Raw genomic sequence first — 16217 nt, 5'->3', positions numbered from 1 at the left:
TTAGAGTCCGTTATTGACCACTGTGGATCAATAACTGGGGCGCGAGTTTTGTAGGAGCAAAGTCCTCCGGTTTCTTGGCTACCCCCCTCTCCAGTTTGGAATGGGAGGAGCCAGGGTGTCACGTGACCAAGTTTGTCAAGACACGTGACGAGGAACAAGGGGTAGCCTGGTCTTGGAACAGCGTTTATCTCTGGCGGAGCTCCAGGTAAACCTGGCGATGGACTGTCAGCAGCCGAGGATTGAGATTGTGTCATTTTGGTCTCAGATACCTTAGTCTTGAGTGGTGTCCGGCGATGGGAAAATGGTAATTGAGACAGATTTACACCGAGAGAACACGTCTGTCTCCTCTCTACTCATCCCTACTCTTTGAAATAGACACTCTGACACGGTAAAAGGAGATGGCAACCCCTTCCCGAGCCCAGGCGTGCTGTCGTGGTTAGAACGCTTTAAAATTGCTGAGAGTTCTTGGTATTGGAAATCCTTAAGTAACATTTTGTTGCCAAACATGGAATACTGAAGAGTTTTGGATACCAAATCCAGGAAAAATAAGGGCGTTAGGAAAAGTCCAGGGAAAGCGGACTCAATGAACAAACTGTTAAGGTGAGTGGCCCTGCCAAATGTGCTGGAGAAGGCAATAAGCGCACAGAAATGTCACTTTTCTTCCTTACTGTAAACTGAGAAAACGGAACTTTGGACAAGATAGAGTCCAAGATTTTAAAGATATGAGTAGATTATATACCTTCCAAAGAAAAATTTTGTATACCTCACTGGTGAAAAACAGATGTATAAACATTATTCAGGGAAATAGTGGTGTTTGAAGAACATAATTTTTCACTGAGTTTTTTGTACCTTTTCTAGTGAGGACAGTGGTCATAGTATAATTGAGAGGGGTCATTTTGATCCCAAGACCCCAGAACCAGACAGACACTGCCAGTGGTTAGCATAACTTTGTGATATTTCCCCCTTTATTTTGTACATATTGTTCTTTAAAGGATCCTGAAAGAGAACTTGGAACCTGGGAAACACTTAGAGACCCCAGGGCACTGAAGCTCCTGGGGAAGTGACCTTCAGACATGTATCTTGCATCTCTTTTGTTTGATACCATCTGGAAGGAGAGCATTTTGGAGTGAAAGTTTTTCTTTTGCCTTAGAAGCACCATTCTCATTCAGGACTTTGGGGTAGGTGTATGAATAGGATAAACAGGGGTGGAGGAAAAGCTGCCAAGGTAGAGTCAGGAATTTTTAAGTTGGCCACCAAGCGTGAAGTCAAGCTTCTGGGAAAGGAGGATGAGTTGAGGTTGTGGATTTCTCCAAGAAATCGTCCCGGCCCTCCCTGCCCTCCAGCATTCTCTGGATGTTTCTCAGGTAAGGTCAGTGCCTCAGGCTGCTGCAGGGGCACCGTGGTGCAGGTACTGCCCCTGAGGGCGAAAATCCACAGGGTTTTGTTTTTTGCATTTTAAAATGGTTGACTAAACTGAACAGAGAATATTTTGTGACACAAGTTCATATTTCACTGTCCATAAATAAAGTTTTATTGGAACATAATCACATTCATTTACATGTTGCCTGTGGCTGCTTTTGTGCTACAACAGGAGAGTTGAATAGCTGTGACAAGAGTCAGTGTGGCCTCCAAAGCCTGACATATTATCAGACCCTTGCCTTAGGGGCTTCCCAGGTGGTGCAGTGGTAAAGAATCCAACTGCCAGTGCAGGAGACACAGGTTTGATCCCTGTATTGAGAAGATCCCCTGGAATAGGAAATGGCGACCCACTCCAGTATTCTTGCCTGGAGAATCCCATGGACAGAGGGGCGGGCTGCAGTCCATGGGGTTGCATAAGAGTTGGACACGACTGAGCGACTCAGCATGCATGCCTACAAAGGCCCTTGGGCTCATAGGATACAGATGTAGGTGGTTTAATTGGGAAAAGAAATAACCTCAGCAGCAGGATGAATTTGAGCATACTCTGGGAGATAATGGAGGACAGAGGAGCCTGGTGTGCTACAGTCCAGGGGGTTGCAAAGTGTCAGACATGACTTAGCAACTGAACAGCAACACAGCAGAGACTTTAGGAAACGGTGAAACTCAAGATGGAATTGTCAGCCCCAGAGCTGATCTGCAGTCTTCCCTTGGCGGGGGGTGCCCTAGAGCTCAAATAGTGATGCTATTCTCTATGTGGCTGGGCTTTAGGTATTCATAAGGCAGGTCAAGTTGCTCATTGCGGGCTGTAATTTCCCTTTCCAAGTTTTCCAGATCTGTTTGGAATTGGTTTAGTACAGACTTGGCCTTGGGGTCTGAGAAATACTTTTCTTTGTGATGCCCCAGAGGCACCTAAGAAAGAACAAAGGATCAGTCAGTTTTGAGTTCAAAGGCAGACACACCTAGAGCCTTGCCCTTCACTCTGCTGTTCCCTTCCAACTGTCATTTCCATTTCCCCAGAGTCCTCTCTTACCATGTCTGGCTGGCGGCGACCCAGATGCCATGTGATGGCCATTTGAAGACAGGCTTGTCGGACATCAGGTAGTGAGCCCATCATTGTGGCCATTGTCACATCTTCCTTGGTGGTGGGTGGGGGCATCCGCATTGTGCATGGGGCATTAGGGACCCAGGCATACCAGTCCAGCTGGGGGAAGAAACTGCATCCCTAGGATCCTAGTACTTAGGGTTTGAACCCCATCTCTCCCATGGGCATCCCCCAAGTCCAGACACTTGCCTTCAGGGATCTGGGCTTTCAGTGCTCCATACCTGGCCCTGGTTGATGGCCCCATGCTGAGCAGTGCACGTGAAGACACACATGGTAAGGAAATGGCAGAGTTGATTCTGGGACTGGAAGGAGACAGGGAAACCTGGGCAGAAACAGAACAGGATTTAGAGGCTACAGTCTGAGAGGAGAGAAATAAAGGCCGATGTCTGGATGTCTACATTTTGGCATTGATGGATGTTTGTTTGGTTCATTTGTTCAAATATATTTGCATCAGATGTGGGCTTCAACTCAGACTCAAGTAACACAGTTGGGTTACTTAAGCTCTCTGAACCTCAATTTCTTGACCTGTAAAATGAGAGTGATACCTACTTTATAAATGAGTTAGTCACCTGACATGGAACAAGTGTTCCAATAAGCAATTATTGTTATTTTGGAAGGGTGGGGGGCTGAAAAGGTTTGAGTGATCAGAAACCCTTTGCCTCAAAAAGTAGTTGAGAATTTAGGGATGTTTCCTCTTGTTTGCAGACAGGGAATTGCAGGTGTCTAATTTATAATGTGAAGGATAAGCGAAGTTGTAGATTTACAATGTCACCGGCAAGAGAGGCTTTCTGCAAAGATTATGTTCAAGCCACTCAATTTACAGTGGAGGTGGGGGCTCAGAGACCCAGTAATCCTGTCAGTTAAGGTGAACAAATGTAATCACTCCCTTTTTATAGATTAAAAAAAATCAAAGACTAAAGAGATTAAACTGCTTCTAGAGCTTTCCTGGTGGCTCAGTGATAAAGAATCCACCTGCTGATGCAGATGTGGGTTCATGGGTTTAGTTCACTGGGTGGGGAAGATCCCAGGTGGAGGAAATGTCAACCCACTCCAGTATCCTTGCCTGGGAAATCCCATGGACAGAGGAGCCTGGTGAGCTACGTCTAGGCCGTCTCATAAGAGTTGGACACTACTGAGTGGCTAAACAAACAATAGGACTGTGGTAATTGGGAAAAGGCAGAGGCTGACCTTGAGCTCGGGTTCCTAACTGCTAATCTCAGGTTTGTTTTTATTTTAGCACATTTTCCCCTAAAAAGTCTGTTGAGAAAATGAGGCAAAGGTGGGCTGTGAGAACTGAGGGAGAGTGGATGAATAGAGAATGAGAAGCACTTACTGGAGGCTAAAGTTGACATGTGGATGTTTATTTTAATTTTCCAAATGTAGATGCTGGTTGGGGAAAAGATGGCCAAGGAGAGGAGGAGGGGTCTCCCGGGAGCCTGTGGAGCCCAGGGGACAGACTCAGATGTACTAGAGAAAGTTTGGTCCTGGAAGGGGGGTGGTGCAGCTACTGATGCCCCAGAGGGACGCTCCCTCTTGAGGGCGAGTGTCAGGCTAGTGCTCACGGCACCCCCAGAGGCTGGCCATAGCGACTCCCCAGTAAATATCTGTAGTTGCTCCACAGAGGCAGAGATGTCGGTGTGAAATGTGAGGGACAGGGATGGAAGGAAGATTTGGAGCAGGCCATGCTGGCCTCTGTGTGTTAGAGAGAGGAGGAGGAAGCCAGGAAGAATTGAGAAAGGCTGCTTCTTCCCCAGAGGGTAGAATGCCAGTGGGGGTGCTGAAGGCAGTGACTTGATTGTGGGGGAGGCTAGATCGGCCAAAGTGACATGAGCCCCAAGGGGACACTGACTTCAGGGTTGAGCCAAAGCCTGTGAAGCATTGTGTCTACATCTAGAAATGACCTTGTACTGTGGTCATTGTGCAGTGGGCCTGGACTTTGTCTGTATGTGCTGGACAGTGGGAAGCAGGAGAAGAAGAGGGAAAACAGAAGGGGTCATCATGGACTTTGGTGGAAAACTCTTCCCATTTATATTCTCAGGAAGGAAAAGATAGCCATGAGGAGAGAACGTGAGCCCCAGCGGGGCCTGGGAAGATCCCCCACCGTTCCTGGGGGGTGCCATGCTGTGGCAGGTTAGGGGAGGGGGTGGAAGTGAAGGATGATGGTCAGGGTCCCTGAGGAGGCTGATCCTTGGGCATTGGGAATTGTCCTGAGTCTTAGGAGGTGGGAATGGTATTCAGATGTTTGAAGTGTGGAGGGCGGGGGGTGTGATGGACAGGTGGGGTTCTGAACTCAGTGTCTGAGGAACTCCCATCTCTGGGAGGGATCTCACCTCGCTCCTGGGCCTGGCGCAGCCCCACCTCAGTGATCTCCCGACACCAGGCCTGCAGCTCAGGGTCCCCTTTCACAACGTCATCCCCGCGGTAGAAGAGGTGGACGATCCCCTCCACATACCTGCCCCGGGGAGAAGGGAGGTGAGCTCCTTAAGAGGAGAAGGCTCCGGCCTCTGACCTCTATACTTTTCCATGGTCTCTGGCCAGCTGACTGTTGCTGTGTCTGAGTATAGAGTCTTCTAGGCCTGCCTTTTGGGTCACTCCTAGCTGTTTCTACAGACTAGCCTAGAGAGGAAGGACATGTGGGTCCTTAGTTCTAGACATTCCCAGACATTGTTGACAGCCTTTCTTCCTAAAAAAAACCCGCTGATTTGTCCAGATCCCTCAGCCTCTGCATCCACAGCTTTCCCAATCTATGCTCTCTGTCCCCAGTCTGCTCCTCGGACCCCATCCACTGACTCCTTACTCTTCCTTATTTCTCCCCAGGATCCCTTCCTCTGCTTCTCCTGTCTGGACCTTCTTGTTTTCATGTTCCTTCTGCCCCATGCTGACCTTGGGACCGGAGCCCCACTCGCCTTCTCTCCCCCTCACCCCCCGCCCCTGACTCATTTCTTGACTTCCCCCTCACCCACCGGGCAGTGATTTCCCAGAGCCGTAAAGCATCACAGGCATAGAGAGCACCCGGGGTTCCCAGCAGGCGGCGATCAGCCAGATCGTCAAGAGGACAGAGGGAGCGGTAGGTCAGCTGAGCCAGGGCCCGGCGGAGCAAGTGCACATGGCCCCCTCCACCGGTGCTCACTGCCTGGGACAAGAGAGATGCAAGGCCTTGAGGAAGAAGCCAGTGCACAGTATACAAGGGGTTCTCAGATGTGGGGTTTTCACATTTAGAAACATGGATATAAAGGGCTCATAGGTTTAAGGGTCAGGACATTCATCCAGGTTGGTCTGGGATCTTGAAAGCAGCAAGAGATGGTAGAAAGTCGGTCAGTGATGCAGCCCCACTCACTTTATCAAATATGCCTCCGTCTGAGATGAGCTGAGTCCGTGCCCGGGTGTTGATTTCCATCGTGTAGCGGATGTGGGGCATCAGGAGCTAGGATAGGGGAGAACAGAGGGGGTCGATTATGGGGGACATGCTCAGGTCCTTCCTTGTAGGCAGCATGATGGCCTTCTCTCCTCCTGACGTTTTCCTCCCTTGACAGGCTGGTCTCTTCCTGTTTCCGTGATCATACCATCTCATGATCTTGTCACCTCTCTGAGTCGTCATTCTCTCCAGCCACACTGACCTGGGTTTCACTTCAGCAGTCACTTTATATTTATCCAAGGTACAGGACCCTCTAAATGTTGACCTTTCTCATCTCCTATCCTCATGTGACAACAGCGGGTCTTTTGTCTTTTGTCTCAGAGGCTGCAGTGATGCTTACATGAGTGATGCCCTTGAGTAGCAGCTGTTATTTATCTTGATGATTTCTACCTGGAGTGTAGGTGGCCTTTGAGAATCAGCACCTTTTGGTTTGCTTTTACTTTTTTTCTTTCCCCCTTTGGCTGTGTGGTATGTGGGATCTTAGTTCCCTGACCAGAGATCAAACCTGCAGCCCCTGCATTGTAAGCATGGAGTCTTAACCACTGGACCACCAGGGTCCCTAATTTGCTTTCTTTTTTTTTTTTTAATACTACAGATTTATTAAAAAGGTCAAAAGTTTAAAGAGACTAAACATATTGGCAAGGATATGGAAGCACTGGAAGTCCCAGACTCTTCTGGTAGGAATGCAAAAGAAAACCACCATTTTAAATCATAGTATGTGCTGAAGCGCTCAGTCACTTGGTCGGGTCTAACTCTTTTCGACCCCATGGACCGTAGCCCACCTGGCCCCTCTGTCCATGGGATTTTCCAGGCAAGAATACTGGAGTGGGTTGCCATTTCCTACTCCAGGGCTGATTTCCTTTTATACTCTGTCATCCTCACAGCTTAAATTAGTCTCTCTACTCATTCCCAAAGTCACACTTCCATCCTTTGGTTGCTTCATTGTCAGGTTTTGAGGGGTAGGGTTGGGTACCTTCAGTGAGGAGGAGCCATACTGTGCCACCTGTGTAAGCAGCAGAGGTGAAGTGAAAGTCGCTCAGTCATGTCTAACTCTGCGACCTCATGGACTATACAGTCCATGGAATTCTCCAGACCAGAATATTGGAGTGGGTCGCTGTTCCCTTCTCCACAGGATCTTCCCAACCCAGGAATTGAACCCAGGTCTCCTGCATTGCAGGAGGATTCTTTCCCAGCTGAGCCACTGCAGCAGCAGAGAGGCTGTTATCAAATCTCCTCCCACCCCAAATTAGGCAGTTAGACTCCCTCTATTTTGCAAGCTTTTCAAGAAATAGTTTTCCCTTAGCTATTAAAAAAGGCCATCTGATCTTCCATGCATTTCTTTGTATCTCAGACTATTTTGTTTTCATTTCCACCCAGTTTATGTACAGATTTCACAAAGGGTTGGTACTTATCTAAGTAGTTGTTGCTGGAGACAGAATGAGCCAGAGAGAACTATGGGGTCAGAAGGCCAAAGCAGCTCACATTGACTGAAACTTCAGAAAGTTCATGAAAGTTGCTGAGTGTCATAGAAAGCCTAACATCCACTTGAGGAGAGGAGAAGCCTGAGGACAAACAACTCTTAATAATAATCGGGACCTCCTTGATGGTCCAATGGTTAACAATCCGCCTGCCAATTCAGGGGACACTGGTTCAATCCCTGGTCCAAGAACTAAGATCCTACATGCCAGGGGGACAACTAAGCTGTATGCCAACTGCTGAGCCTGAGCTCTAGAGCCCACAAGCTGCAACTACTGAAGCCCACTTGCCCTAGAGCCTGTTCTCCACAACGAGAAGCCACTGCAGTGAGAAGCCCACACACCATAATGAGAAAGTAGCCCCCGCTCACCACAACTAGAGAAAGCCTGTGCACAGCAATGAAGACCCAGCACAGCACCCCCCCAAAAAGGTGGTGATAATAAAAATTGCAAGAACTAATTTTTTTTTTTAGCTTTTAGCCTGTGTCATACTATTAGGTCATTTTATCCTGTAGCAGCCCCACGATGGTGTTCCTTTCGTCCCCTTTTAGACATGAGGACACTGAGCTCACACCTGTACAGAGGTTAGGACTCAGGAGTCAGGCCTTGGCAGTCTGAATCCAGAGCCTGCACAGATCACCTCTGGGACATTGGCCGGCTTGGCTCTCCTGTGTGTGCTGATAACAGCGCAGCTCTTTGACATGTTTCTCTGGGAGTGGAGACAGGTGGGCACAGGGCTCAACTCATAAAGGGGGGATATTGTCAGTGTGAATAGAGGCTTAGCCTATCCAAGGTGAGCAGAAGATAGTGGTGTAGGAGCACCATGAGATGAGTAAAATCCAAGATTCTGCTCATCACACTGGACTCCATCTTGTCGGTGCCACCCCAGCCTCCCGAGAGGCCACAGCTACTGCTGGCCAGGCTTTAAGGGGACCTGGCAGGCCCCTAGCTGAAGTACAGTTCAGTCCTTCTCCCTGCCAGGTGCTCACCTGTGTGTCCTGCTAACACTTCGGATTCCATGAACCTCAAACTGAATCTCATCTTTGCTTCCCAGCTGGCTTCTTTCCCATCTTTCCTGTTTCTGACAGTTGTTCTGATTCATAAGCCTGTTTCGTATGCATATGTTCATATGCAGTTTCGTCCCTTTTGCCTTGTTCCCTATATCTAAGATGTCATCAAAATTTTGAGGACATTTTTAAGCAAGCATGAGTCTTATGTTGCTGCTGTCAGCTGATCAGTAGATGCTGAGCTCACTCTTTTATAAAATTATAGGATTTCTAGGTCAGTCTCCCACACCCACCCTTGGGCTCCTGAGTGTTGTAGAAGCTTAGACCTCTGACTTTTCTGGCTCTGGTCTGATACCCAGGCTTGCTGCAGCTACTGTTCCTTCTCTTCCCCAAGTCTGATGATTATTATTTTTTTAGCTGAGCCATGTGGCATGTGGGGTCTTAATTCCCAGACCAGAGATCGCACCTGTACCCCCTGCAGTGGAAGTGTGGTGTCTTAACCAGTGAATGGCCAGGGAAGTCCCTGATTTTTTTTTTTTTTTAAATTCTTGTCACCACCTTGCCAACACATGTCTTTCTCCATTTCTCTCCTGGGCTGGAATAAGCACCCTGTTGGGCCGCTCTCCTTGCCTCTTGCTCTGTTCCTACTTAGCACTCTCAGTTGGGGTGGAACATTCTCCATCAGTATTCTAGTGTTTACCAGCTGTCTTGTGATTTCAAATTCTAGGTCCAGGTATTGTTCTCTGGGTAGTTCTTATGGGCACCATGTGTCTTTCTGGCTAAATCGTAAATCTACTAAGGCAGGAACAAGGCTTTTGGTTTACTGGCAATATTCTGGCTATACTTTCGGCCCATTGCTAGATTGTCATATCTGAGAATTTCAGAGGGTTCCTTTGTAATATGTCCTGAAGAAATGTTAAGTGACTCAATTAAAACACAAGTCTCAAAATATTGATAGTCTTTCTTTCTTCTATTCTCCCTTCTTTTACAAAGTGATAAATTTTTTCTTGCTGCTATAATATCGTATGATGGGGCTTCCCAGGTGGTGCTAGTGATAAAGAACCTGCCTGCCAGTGCAGGAGATGTAAAAGTCCTGGTTTGATCCCTGGTTCAGGAAAATCCCCCCAAGGAGGGCATGGCAACCCACTCCAGTATTCTTGCCCAGAGAAATCCCATGGACAGAGGAGCCTGGCAGGCTATAGTCCATAGGGCCGCAGAGTCAGAAACGACTGAAGCAACTTAGCATGCACACATGCAGTATCATGTGATATTGGCCTCTTTCCTTTCTCTGGGGTCTGAATGAAGTAGGACGTGGAGGGTAGAGGTGGTACCTTGAAGATAGGGTGCAGCCCTGGGAGGCACCTCATGGTGGCCACAGCAATGACCTCAGCCAGCAGATGGGTGTTAAGCAGATGGTATTGGAGCTGATGCAGTTGGAAATCTGAATTTCGGACCCAGGTCTTTGCCAGGAGCCAGGCGAGTGGAGGATCTGAGGGCAGGAACAGTGGTGGGGTCGGGGAGATGGAGCTGGGAGGCTGGATCTGGGAAAAAGAAATTAAGGCTTCATTGAATTCCCACTTTATGCGTGACCTTATGGTCAGCCATCTTGGGGAAACAGATGAGTAAATACGATTATTGCCATCCAGAAGATTGTAATCTAGAGGATTAAGAGGAGGAAGAATGAGGCCCCTTCCACCCTTCCTCTCACTGCTGTGGCACCGTGCACCCATCATGGTCTTTGGGGTGAATGCAGGGGATTTGAAGCAGGGAGTCCAGTGAGGAGGTCCTGATGGTGGTTTGGGAGAAATGTGATGGGGGTCTGAGTTATGGTGGGGGATGGAAGGGGAAGCTGGGTGTATGAGATAGTTGACAGGGTTTGTTAAACTGACTGTTGAGAACAGTGGGAGAAAAGAGAGTGGGCTGAGGGATTAATTAGTGACTCTTAAAATGTGTTCCCAATCTCAAAGCATCCACGTCACTTTGGAACTTAGAAAAGCAAATTCTCAGTCCCCATCCCAGACGGACTGAATCAGAACATCTCAGGCTGGGACCCAGCAAACTGTGTTTTCACAAGCCCTCTAGGTCATTCTGAGGCACACTACAGTTCGAGAACCACTGGGTATAGGATGAGAACTCCAAAAGGCCATTATGACTCTTGAACAAGTCCTTCCAGTTGGGCGAGTCAGGAGAAACTAGACTGTAAGCAGAGTGACATGAGGACAGGTCTCACTGTGTGAGGATGGAGCTTGAGAGCCAAGAACCAGGGGGCTGGGTCCTCAAGTGCAGAGGTGGAGGTGAACAGCAGCAAAGTTGGGAGGGGGTGCCTGGGGCACCTCACCTGGATGACCATGGGTAGCAGCTTCCCACTGGGGTCCATCTTGAGCATGACGAGGGGGGCAGCCAGGTACTGCTTCTCTCCTCGGATCACGTTGGCTGGAATTCCGTCCAGGAGGATGAAATCAGCCTCAAACAGAGAACCATTCTGGGGAAAGGAGGAATGTATCCATCCTTTGAGTTTAAAGTCTAACCCAAGAGGGCAGGGGCAAAGGGGGAAGACATTTTAAGATATTTATCTTGATTCTTGCCATCATCCTGTGTCAGTTACGGAGTCTTATTGGCAGAACCAGAGCATCTTGGCTGATTCCTCTCATTTTAAGTGACAAACAGCCTAGTGAAGGTAGGTGTCTTGTTCAGGTCTGATTTCAGAACAGGCCTGCCCAGTCCAGTGTGCACACTGGCCCCTTGTCCAGATGGCCAGGCCCCTACCCCACCATCCTGCAGTGATCTGCTCCCTGTGTTCAGCTGTCACCAGCTCAGCCAACGCTCTTTCACTCCAAAACTCACCTCCTCTGTCAAGGAATCTGCAGAGGTTGCCCTGCCAGCACTGCCGCCTAGTCCAGCACACATGCCCGTGACATGCTCACATGTGGCCTAGCTCATCGTCCTCACATGCAGCTCACCTCCTCCAAACCCAAGCAGCCTCCACAGTTCTCCCCTCCTGATGGCACATTTTCCATCTTTCTTCCTCCCTTTGAACACTGGTGTCCAGGGCACTGACATCAACCAGGAGACAACATTGTCCCTGGTAACACCACCAGCCCTGTCTGTGCCCTGGGGATCCATCCTGTTTCTCCTCCATGCTGGGAGTTCCCCAGAGTTTTCCCTACATACTGTATCACCTCCAGTTTTTCCAGCACTGGAGTCTGGACCAAGGGTTACCACAGCCTCCCTTCTTCAACTCATTTTTGGTCCCTCCCCTTCACCACTTCTGGCTGCACTGCCAAGGTGAGAACAGTGCAGGGTGGGAGGGATACCTGGAGTTCTCTCTCCAGCTGGGCCCGTAGCTCCTCCATTCCCGAGGGCAGCACCAGCCGGGAGGGCAGAGAGGTGCAGCGTCTCAACAGCATGGGGTTGGCGCCATTGAGGAACTGGTAGCCAAACAACTCATCGTCCCGCCAGCGCTGGTGAACCTTCTCTGTGGTGTCGGGGTGGAGTGGAGTGGAGTGGAGTGGAGGAGGAGGTTTACACAGTTGGGATGTCCCTCCTCCAGGCCCTACCCCAGTGATGTAGGCATGTGACCACCCTGTATCCAGTCCCTATCTTTTCATCTTGGGGCCTCTGAGAAATGACCCAGCACAATATAGTCTCATCTGCGAAACACTTATGAGGGACTGTGGAGTGTGAAGGTCGGGACATCAAAAGAGGCCATCAACAGGTTATAGAGACCTGGGGAACCACTGACCAGCCAGGGGGCTCTTCTGGCCCCAGAAGATGAGATCAAAATCCTCCAGACTGGTCCAGGAGCTCAGGAGGGTGTAAACACGTTTGAGGACCATCTCCAGAGCCCTAGACGGGAATCAAGGTGTGAACCCACTCGCCCATCCCTCAGCCCCTCACCATCTACCACCATTTTTAGATCTCCCGGCCCTTTCACCACTCTGAACTCCAGGCCTGTTCTCACCCCGCCTTCAGTGTCCACTCAAAGTCCAGCCTCTTCTCCTCGTGGAATCTCATATTTGCAGGTAGATCGTCCTCACAGCCCGCAGCTATTGTCAGGGGTAACCCTTCCTTCCAGGTGGCCCAGCTAGGAAATGGGGACAAGGCTTCAGGAAGGGTGCCCAGGTCAGTAGTGGGGGCGGGGTCAGGGAAGGGGGTTACTGCTGAGAGGCCCTGTGGGTGGGTGGTCACCGGTATATCTGATGTCTTTCTTTCAGCTCCTTCTCTCGATGTCTCTGGAACACGTCCAATGCATTGTTTCCTGCCAGACGGGCTGGGGAGATGTTAAGACAATTGGCCACAGTCTGTGTGGTCCTGGGCTCTCCCCCGCTTGTCCTCATCTTCCTTTTCAGTAGTCATGGGCCCTGTGTTCAGTTCTGCTCTGTTGCTTTTATCTCTGGCCTTGCATCACTCCATTGATTTCTGAGACACATTTACCTTGTCATTGCCAACTGGATACTCTGGGTTTTGTTAATCTCATCCCTCATCTCTTGCCTTGAGACAATCTAATGTTTGACATCTTTTCTTGTCCGTTAACTCGCCTTTCCCCACTTGATCTTATTTCATCAGTATCTGTTGTTGGAAAAACCACTGTAATTTAGGTGATAAAATCTTGTGAATCCCTGGCAGTCCAGTCGTTAAGACTCTGCAAGTCCATTGCAGGGGGCATGGGTTCAATCCCTGGCTGGGGAACTAAAGTCCCATATGTTGAGCAGTGCAGCCAAAAAAAAAAAAAAAAAAAAAGTGATAAAGTCTTAGTCACCCATATGCCCTTACCTGTTTTCTGCTATATATTGCCTTGGTTAATTTCACATGTGCTGAACCTCACCTACCACACCTCAGCCGTCTTTGGAAATCTATGAGGAACAGCTCTTTGCTTTCTTTCTCTGACTTCACTCTGCTTAGACCCTCAGAGTCTGTTATCACCTTGTTCCTGCTCTTAGCTGCATGTATACTCACCAGTGTCAAAGTGATGTCTTTCTATCCTTACTTGTCCTGGCCTGCATTTTCCTCCATGATCATCTCTCTTGCTATTTTCCATGGTAACAGATTCTGTATTGGCTGTCCTCATTCACCCCCACCTGCTGTCAGTGTGCACCCTGTCCCTCATGGTTTGTTTCCGTGTTTTTCCAACCAAACCCAGCTCTCCAAGTCACAATAACAAACATTGTTTATTATTTCCCATAGCTGACTCCTCTCAGGGTCGCCTCCATCTGCTATTCCACTTACTACCTGTACCTGCCCTGCCCCAACTTGTTCCTCATCCCATACAGATCTCCTTTCTGCTTTTACTTGGGCGCTTCTGTTTCCCATCATTGATGGACTCCCATCCCCTGCCCTCATCTTCTTGGAGGGTGGGATCTACACGTGAACTTATGTCCCTGTCCAGCTCCACTTGGAGCTTTTTTTTTTTTTCTTCTGTGTATAATTTGGTATTTTATAACTTTCCGGTGTTCTGCCTTCTCCATACTTAACTTGCTGAACGCTCACTTTGCTCAAGGGCCTCTGACCTTCCTCAGCTACCCACTCCCACCCCCTTTCCCATCTGTTCTCCAGGACCGTACACCCCTCCTCCCGACACTGCCCCTCACCGGTGGCCTCTGGCAGGCACAGCACGCCGTCACCCTGCACCCAGCGGTAGCACGGGAACGCGGCCTCCTCGCAGGCTCCAGGGCCCCGCACCGTGATGCGGTCGCAAAACCACGCGTCGTCCACCAGGGAGTGGTGTTTGCGCAACTTCACGAACTGCAGCGGCCCCAAGTCCTCTGGAACTTCGTGCTCAAACTCCTCCTCCTGTGGGACCAGAACCCAGAGACAGTAGCAGGGTTCCAGAAGAGGCCGTTTTGCCGGGGTGGGCGGGGCGTAAGTAATGCGGTGGGGACAAGAGAGGAGGGGACCTTTGTGGAGCCTCGGTTGGCATGGCCTTCAAATACAGCATTCCTCGTTCTGCCTCCGGACGCTTGCGCGGTGGGTCTCACCCCTATCACACCGGCAGAATGAGGGAGCCCGGCGCGTGGCCCGCAGTGTCTTTAATTGATGTCTGAGCATCAGCACTTCAATCGGTCCTTTAACTGAGCTTCCCCCGCGCCCTCCTCACTAGGAGCATCCCGCTTGACTTCAGATCCTATACTGACACAGGCACGGGTCATTTGGAGAAGGAGTTGGAGGCTGTGAGGACCAGGGCCGTCGGGGAGGGAGAAGGGTGTGCGCCCTGCCTGGACCCTGGCTCCCGATCCTTTCCTGGCCCAGGCACCGGCGTCCCAACACCTGAAAGCCCCAGCGGACACGGTCCTGCTGTCGTTTCGCCCCCTATCCCGCCCCCTCGCCGGCCTCCCGCCTCCCCGCTCGCCCGCTGACCTGGCCCCGCGCCGGCCGCAGCTGCAGCTCCAGCTCCGTTTCCCCGCGCGCCCCGACCAGCCACAGCTGCACGCGGTTGTGCGAGCCGGCGAAGAGCGAGGCCCCGGTGGCCACGAGGATGCGGTAGTGGCCCATGGCCGCCCCGGCGGCTGAAGCGAGGGGGGCCGGGTCCGTGCGCGCTTCTCGAGGCTGCCCGGGGCCGCCGGCAGGTGTTGAGGCGCCTCAGGGCCGGTCCCGGGCCTTTAAAGATGGGCCCGCGTCCCCGCCCTCCTCACCACTTTCAGGCGTTCCCAGTCTCCGCCCCAGACTAGCCCGAACCTGCGAGCCGCCGCAGAGCCGGCTGTGTGGAAGAGCCGCGCCTCCCCGCCCGAGCGCAGCTGCGAGGGAGATAAAGGGGCCCCGGCCTGGGGGAAGCCGAGAGAACGGATGTGGCCGGGTTTTCCTCCTCCCGAGGAGGTCAGGGGACTCGGGGTTGAAGGGAGCAAGACGAGGACAGTCCCCGAGGTCGCCGAGACTTTGGGGGAGCTCGAAGGAAGAGGGAGCGTGTTGGTCTTCCAAGCGAAGGAGGAAGTTCCTGCTTTTGTGGGCTGGGATCTGGGGAAGATGGTGAGCCGAGCCCTGGAAGGTTGACCTGGGTGACTGCGCTGGGACATTCCTGGGGAGTGGGCTTCTCTGGATCCAGTTCAGCCCAGTCAGTCTTCAGTTTCGGATTGCTACCTGATTTGAGCGCAGCCCTTCAATAAATGACCAGAGTTTCCCCAGGTTGCCTAAAACTTGGAAAAGTAACGGCTAAGAGACTCGCTTCCCACCCCACCCCCAACCTCGTGTCAAACTTGGCTGGGTTAGGACACCCCCCCACCCCAGACACATACATGTCAGATACTGCATGCTATGCATGTTAAGTCGGTTCAGTTGTGTCCGACTCTTTGGGACCCTATGGACTATAGCCCACCAGGCTCCTCTGTCCCAGGGATTCTCCAGGCAAGAATACTGGAGCGGGTTGCCATTTTCTCCAGGGTAGTCTTCCGGACCCAGGGATCGAACCCGCATCACTTTATGTTTCCTGCATTGGCAGGTGGGTTCTTTACCGCTAGCGCCACCTGCCAACCTCTTCAGATACTGAGGGAGGCCTAACTGAGGCAGGGCAGTGAGCACTTCCTTTTGTCCTGTCTTCATAGTGGGTGCAGAGAATGTTAGGCACCCAGGTGTGAGGGTGCAATGTGGAGCCACTTAGGGACCCAGCATTCTTGGGCGATTCCCATGGACTTTGTCCCTCCAGAATGAATGCAGCCTCTTTCTCTTCTATATGTTCCAGGTACATTTTTATTCTGGCCTCACTGACCCTGGTGCTTGCTTTCCCCACAAGAATCCAGTTTTTTCCTAAAAAAAATCAGGTGTAAAGTTCTTGTTAATCATGAAGTTCTACTTCTTTCATCTTCCCCATT

At 50.7% G+C, this 16217-nt stretch overlaps 1 protein-coding gene and 1 long non-coding RNA gene across 3 annotated transcripts; one reads left to right on the top strand and one right to left on the bottom strand.

Moving 5' to 3' along the window:
* Window positions 1-38: 38 nt before the first annotated feature.
* Window positions 39-14069, top strand: LOC122694633. Its single transcript, XR_006341215.1, has 3 exons — window positions 39-600; window positions 2437-2517; window positions 13972-14069. It is a non-coding gene; the product is annotated as an uncharacterized LOC122694633 (long non-coding RNA).
* ALOX12 (arachidonate 12-lipoxygenase, 12S type) lies at window positions 1502-15525 on the bottom strand. 2 transcript variants are annotated; one of them, XM_043903591.1, is made up of 14 exons: window positions 14773-15525; window positions 14007-14208; window positions 12607-12688; window positions 12380-12502; window positions 12161-12264; window positions 11733-11893; window positions 10757-10900; window positions 9750-9959; window positions 5859-5945; window positions 5485-5654; window positions 4852-4973; window positions 2743-2843; window positions 2450-2620; window positions 1502-2328 (listed from the first exon to the last, which is right to left on the bottom strand). In XM_043903591.1, the coding sequence occupies exons 1-14, from the start codon at window positions 14905-14907 to the stop codon at window positions 2149-2151; spliced, it is 1992 nt and encodes a 663-aa protein (XP_043759526.1). In that variant the 5' UTR covers window positions 14908-15525; the 3' UTR covers window positions 1502-2148. The 2 variants fall into 2 exon arrangements, with proteins under 2 accessions (XP_043759526.1, XP_043759527.1); XM_043903592.1 differs by lacking the exon at window positions 1502-2328 and having other exon boundaries at window positions 2499-2620; window positions 2711-2843.
* Between the last annotated feature and the right edge of the window lie 692 nt (window positions 15526-16217).

This window comes from Cervus elaphus, chromosome 5 (assembly GCF_910594005.1).
Source record: "Cervus elaphus chromosome 5, mCerEla1.1, whole genome shotgun sequence".
In the NCBI taxonomy this organism is placed as follows: domain Eukaryota; kingdom Metazoa; phylum Chordata; class Mammalia; order Artiodactyla; family Cervidae; genus Cervus; species Cervus elaphus.
Note: the sequence above shows the minus strand (reverse complement) of the source record. Positions and strands in the feature narration are given on the sequence as shown.

Excerpts from the sequence above, each read along its gene's own strand:
- ALOX12 (XM_043903591.1), bottom strand. The coding sequence starts at position 14,907 with ATGGGCCACTACCGCATCCTCGTGGCCACCGGGGCCTCGCTCTTCGCC. Across the intron at positions 12,503-12,606 it reads GAAAGACATCAGATATACCG|CTGGGCCACCTGGAAGGAAG; the intron begins GTGACCACCCAC and ends CCCATTTCCTAG. Across the intron at positions 2,329-2,449 it reads GTCGCCGCCAGCCAGACATG|GTGCCTCTGGGGCATCACAA; the intron begins GTAAGAGAGGAC and ends GTTCTTTCTTAG.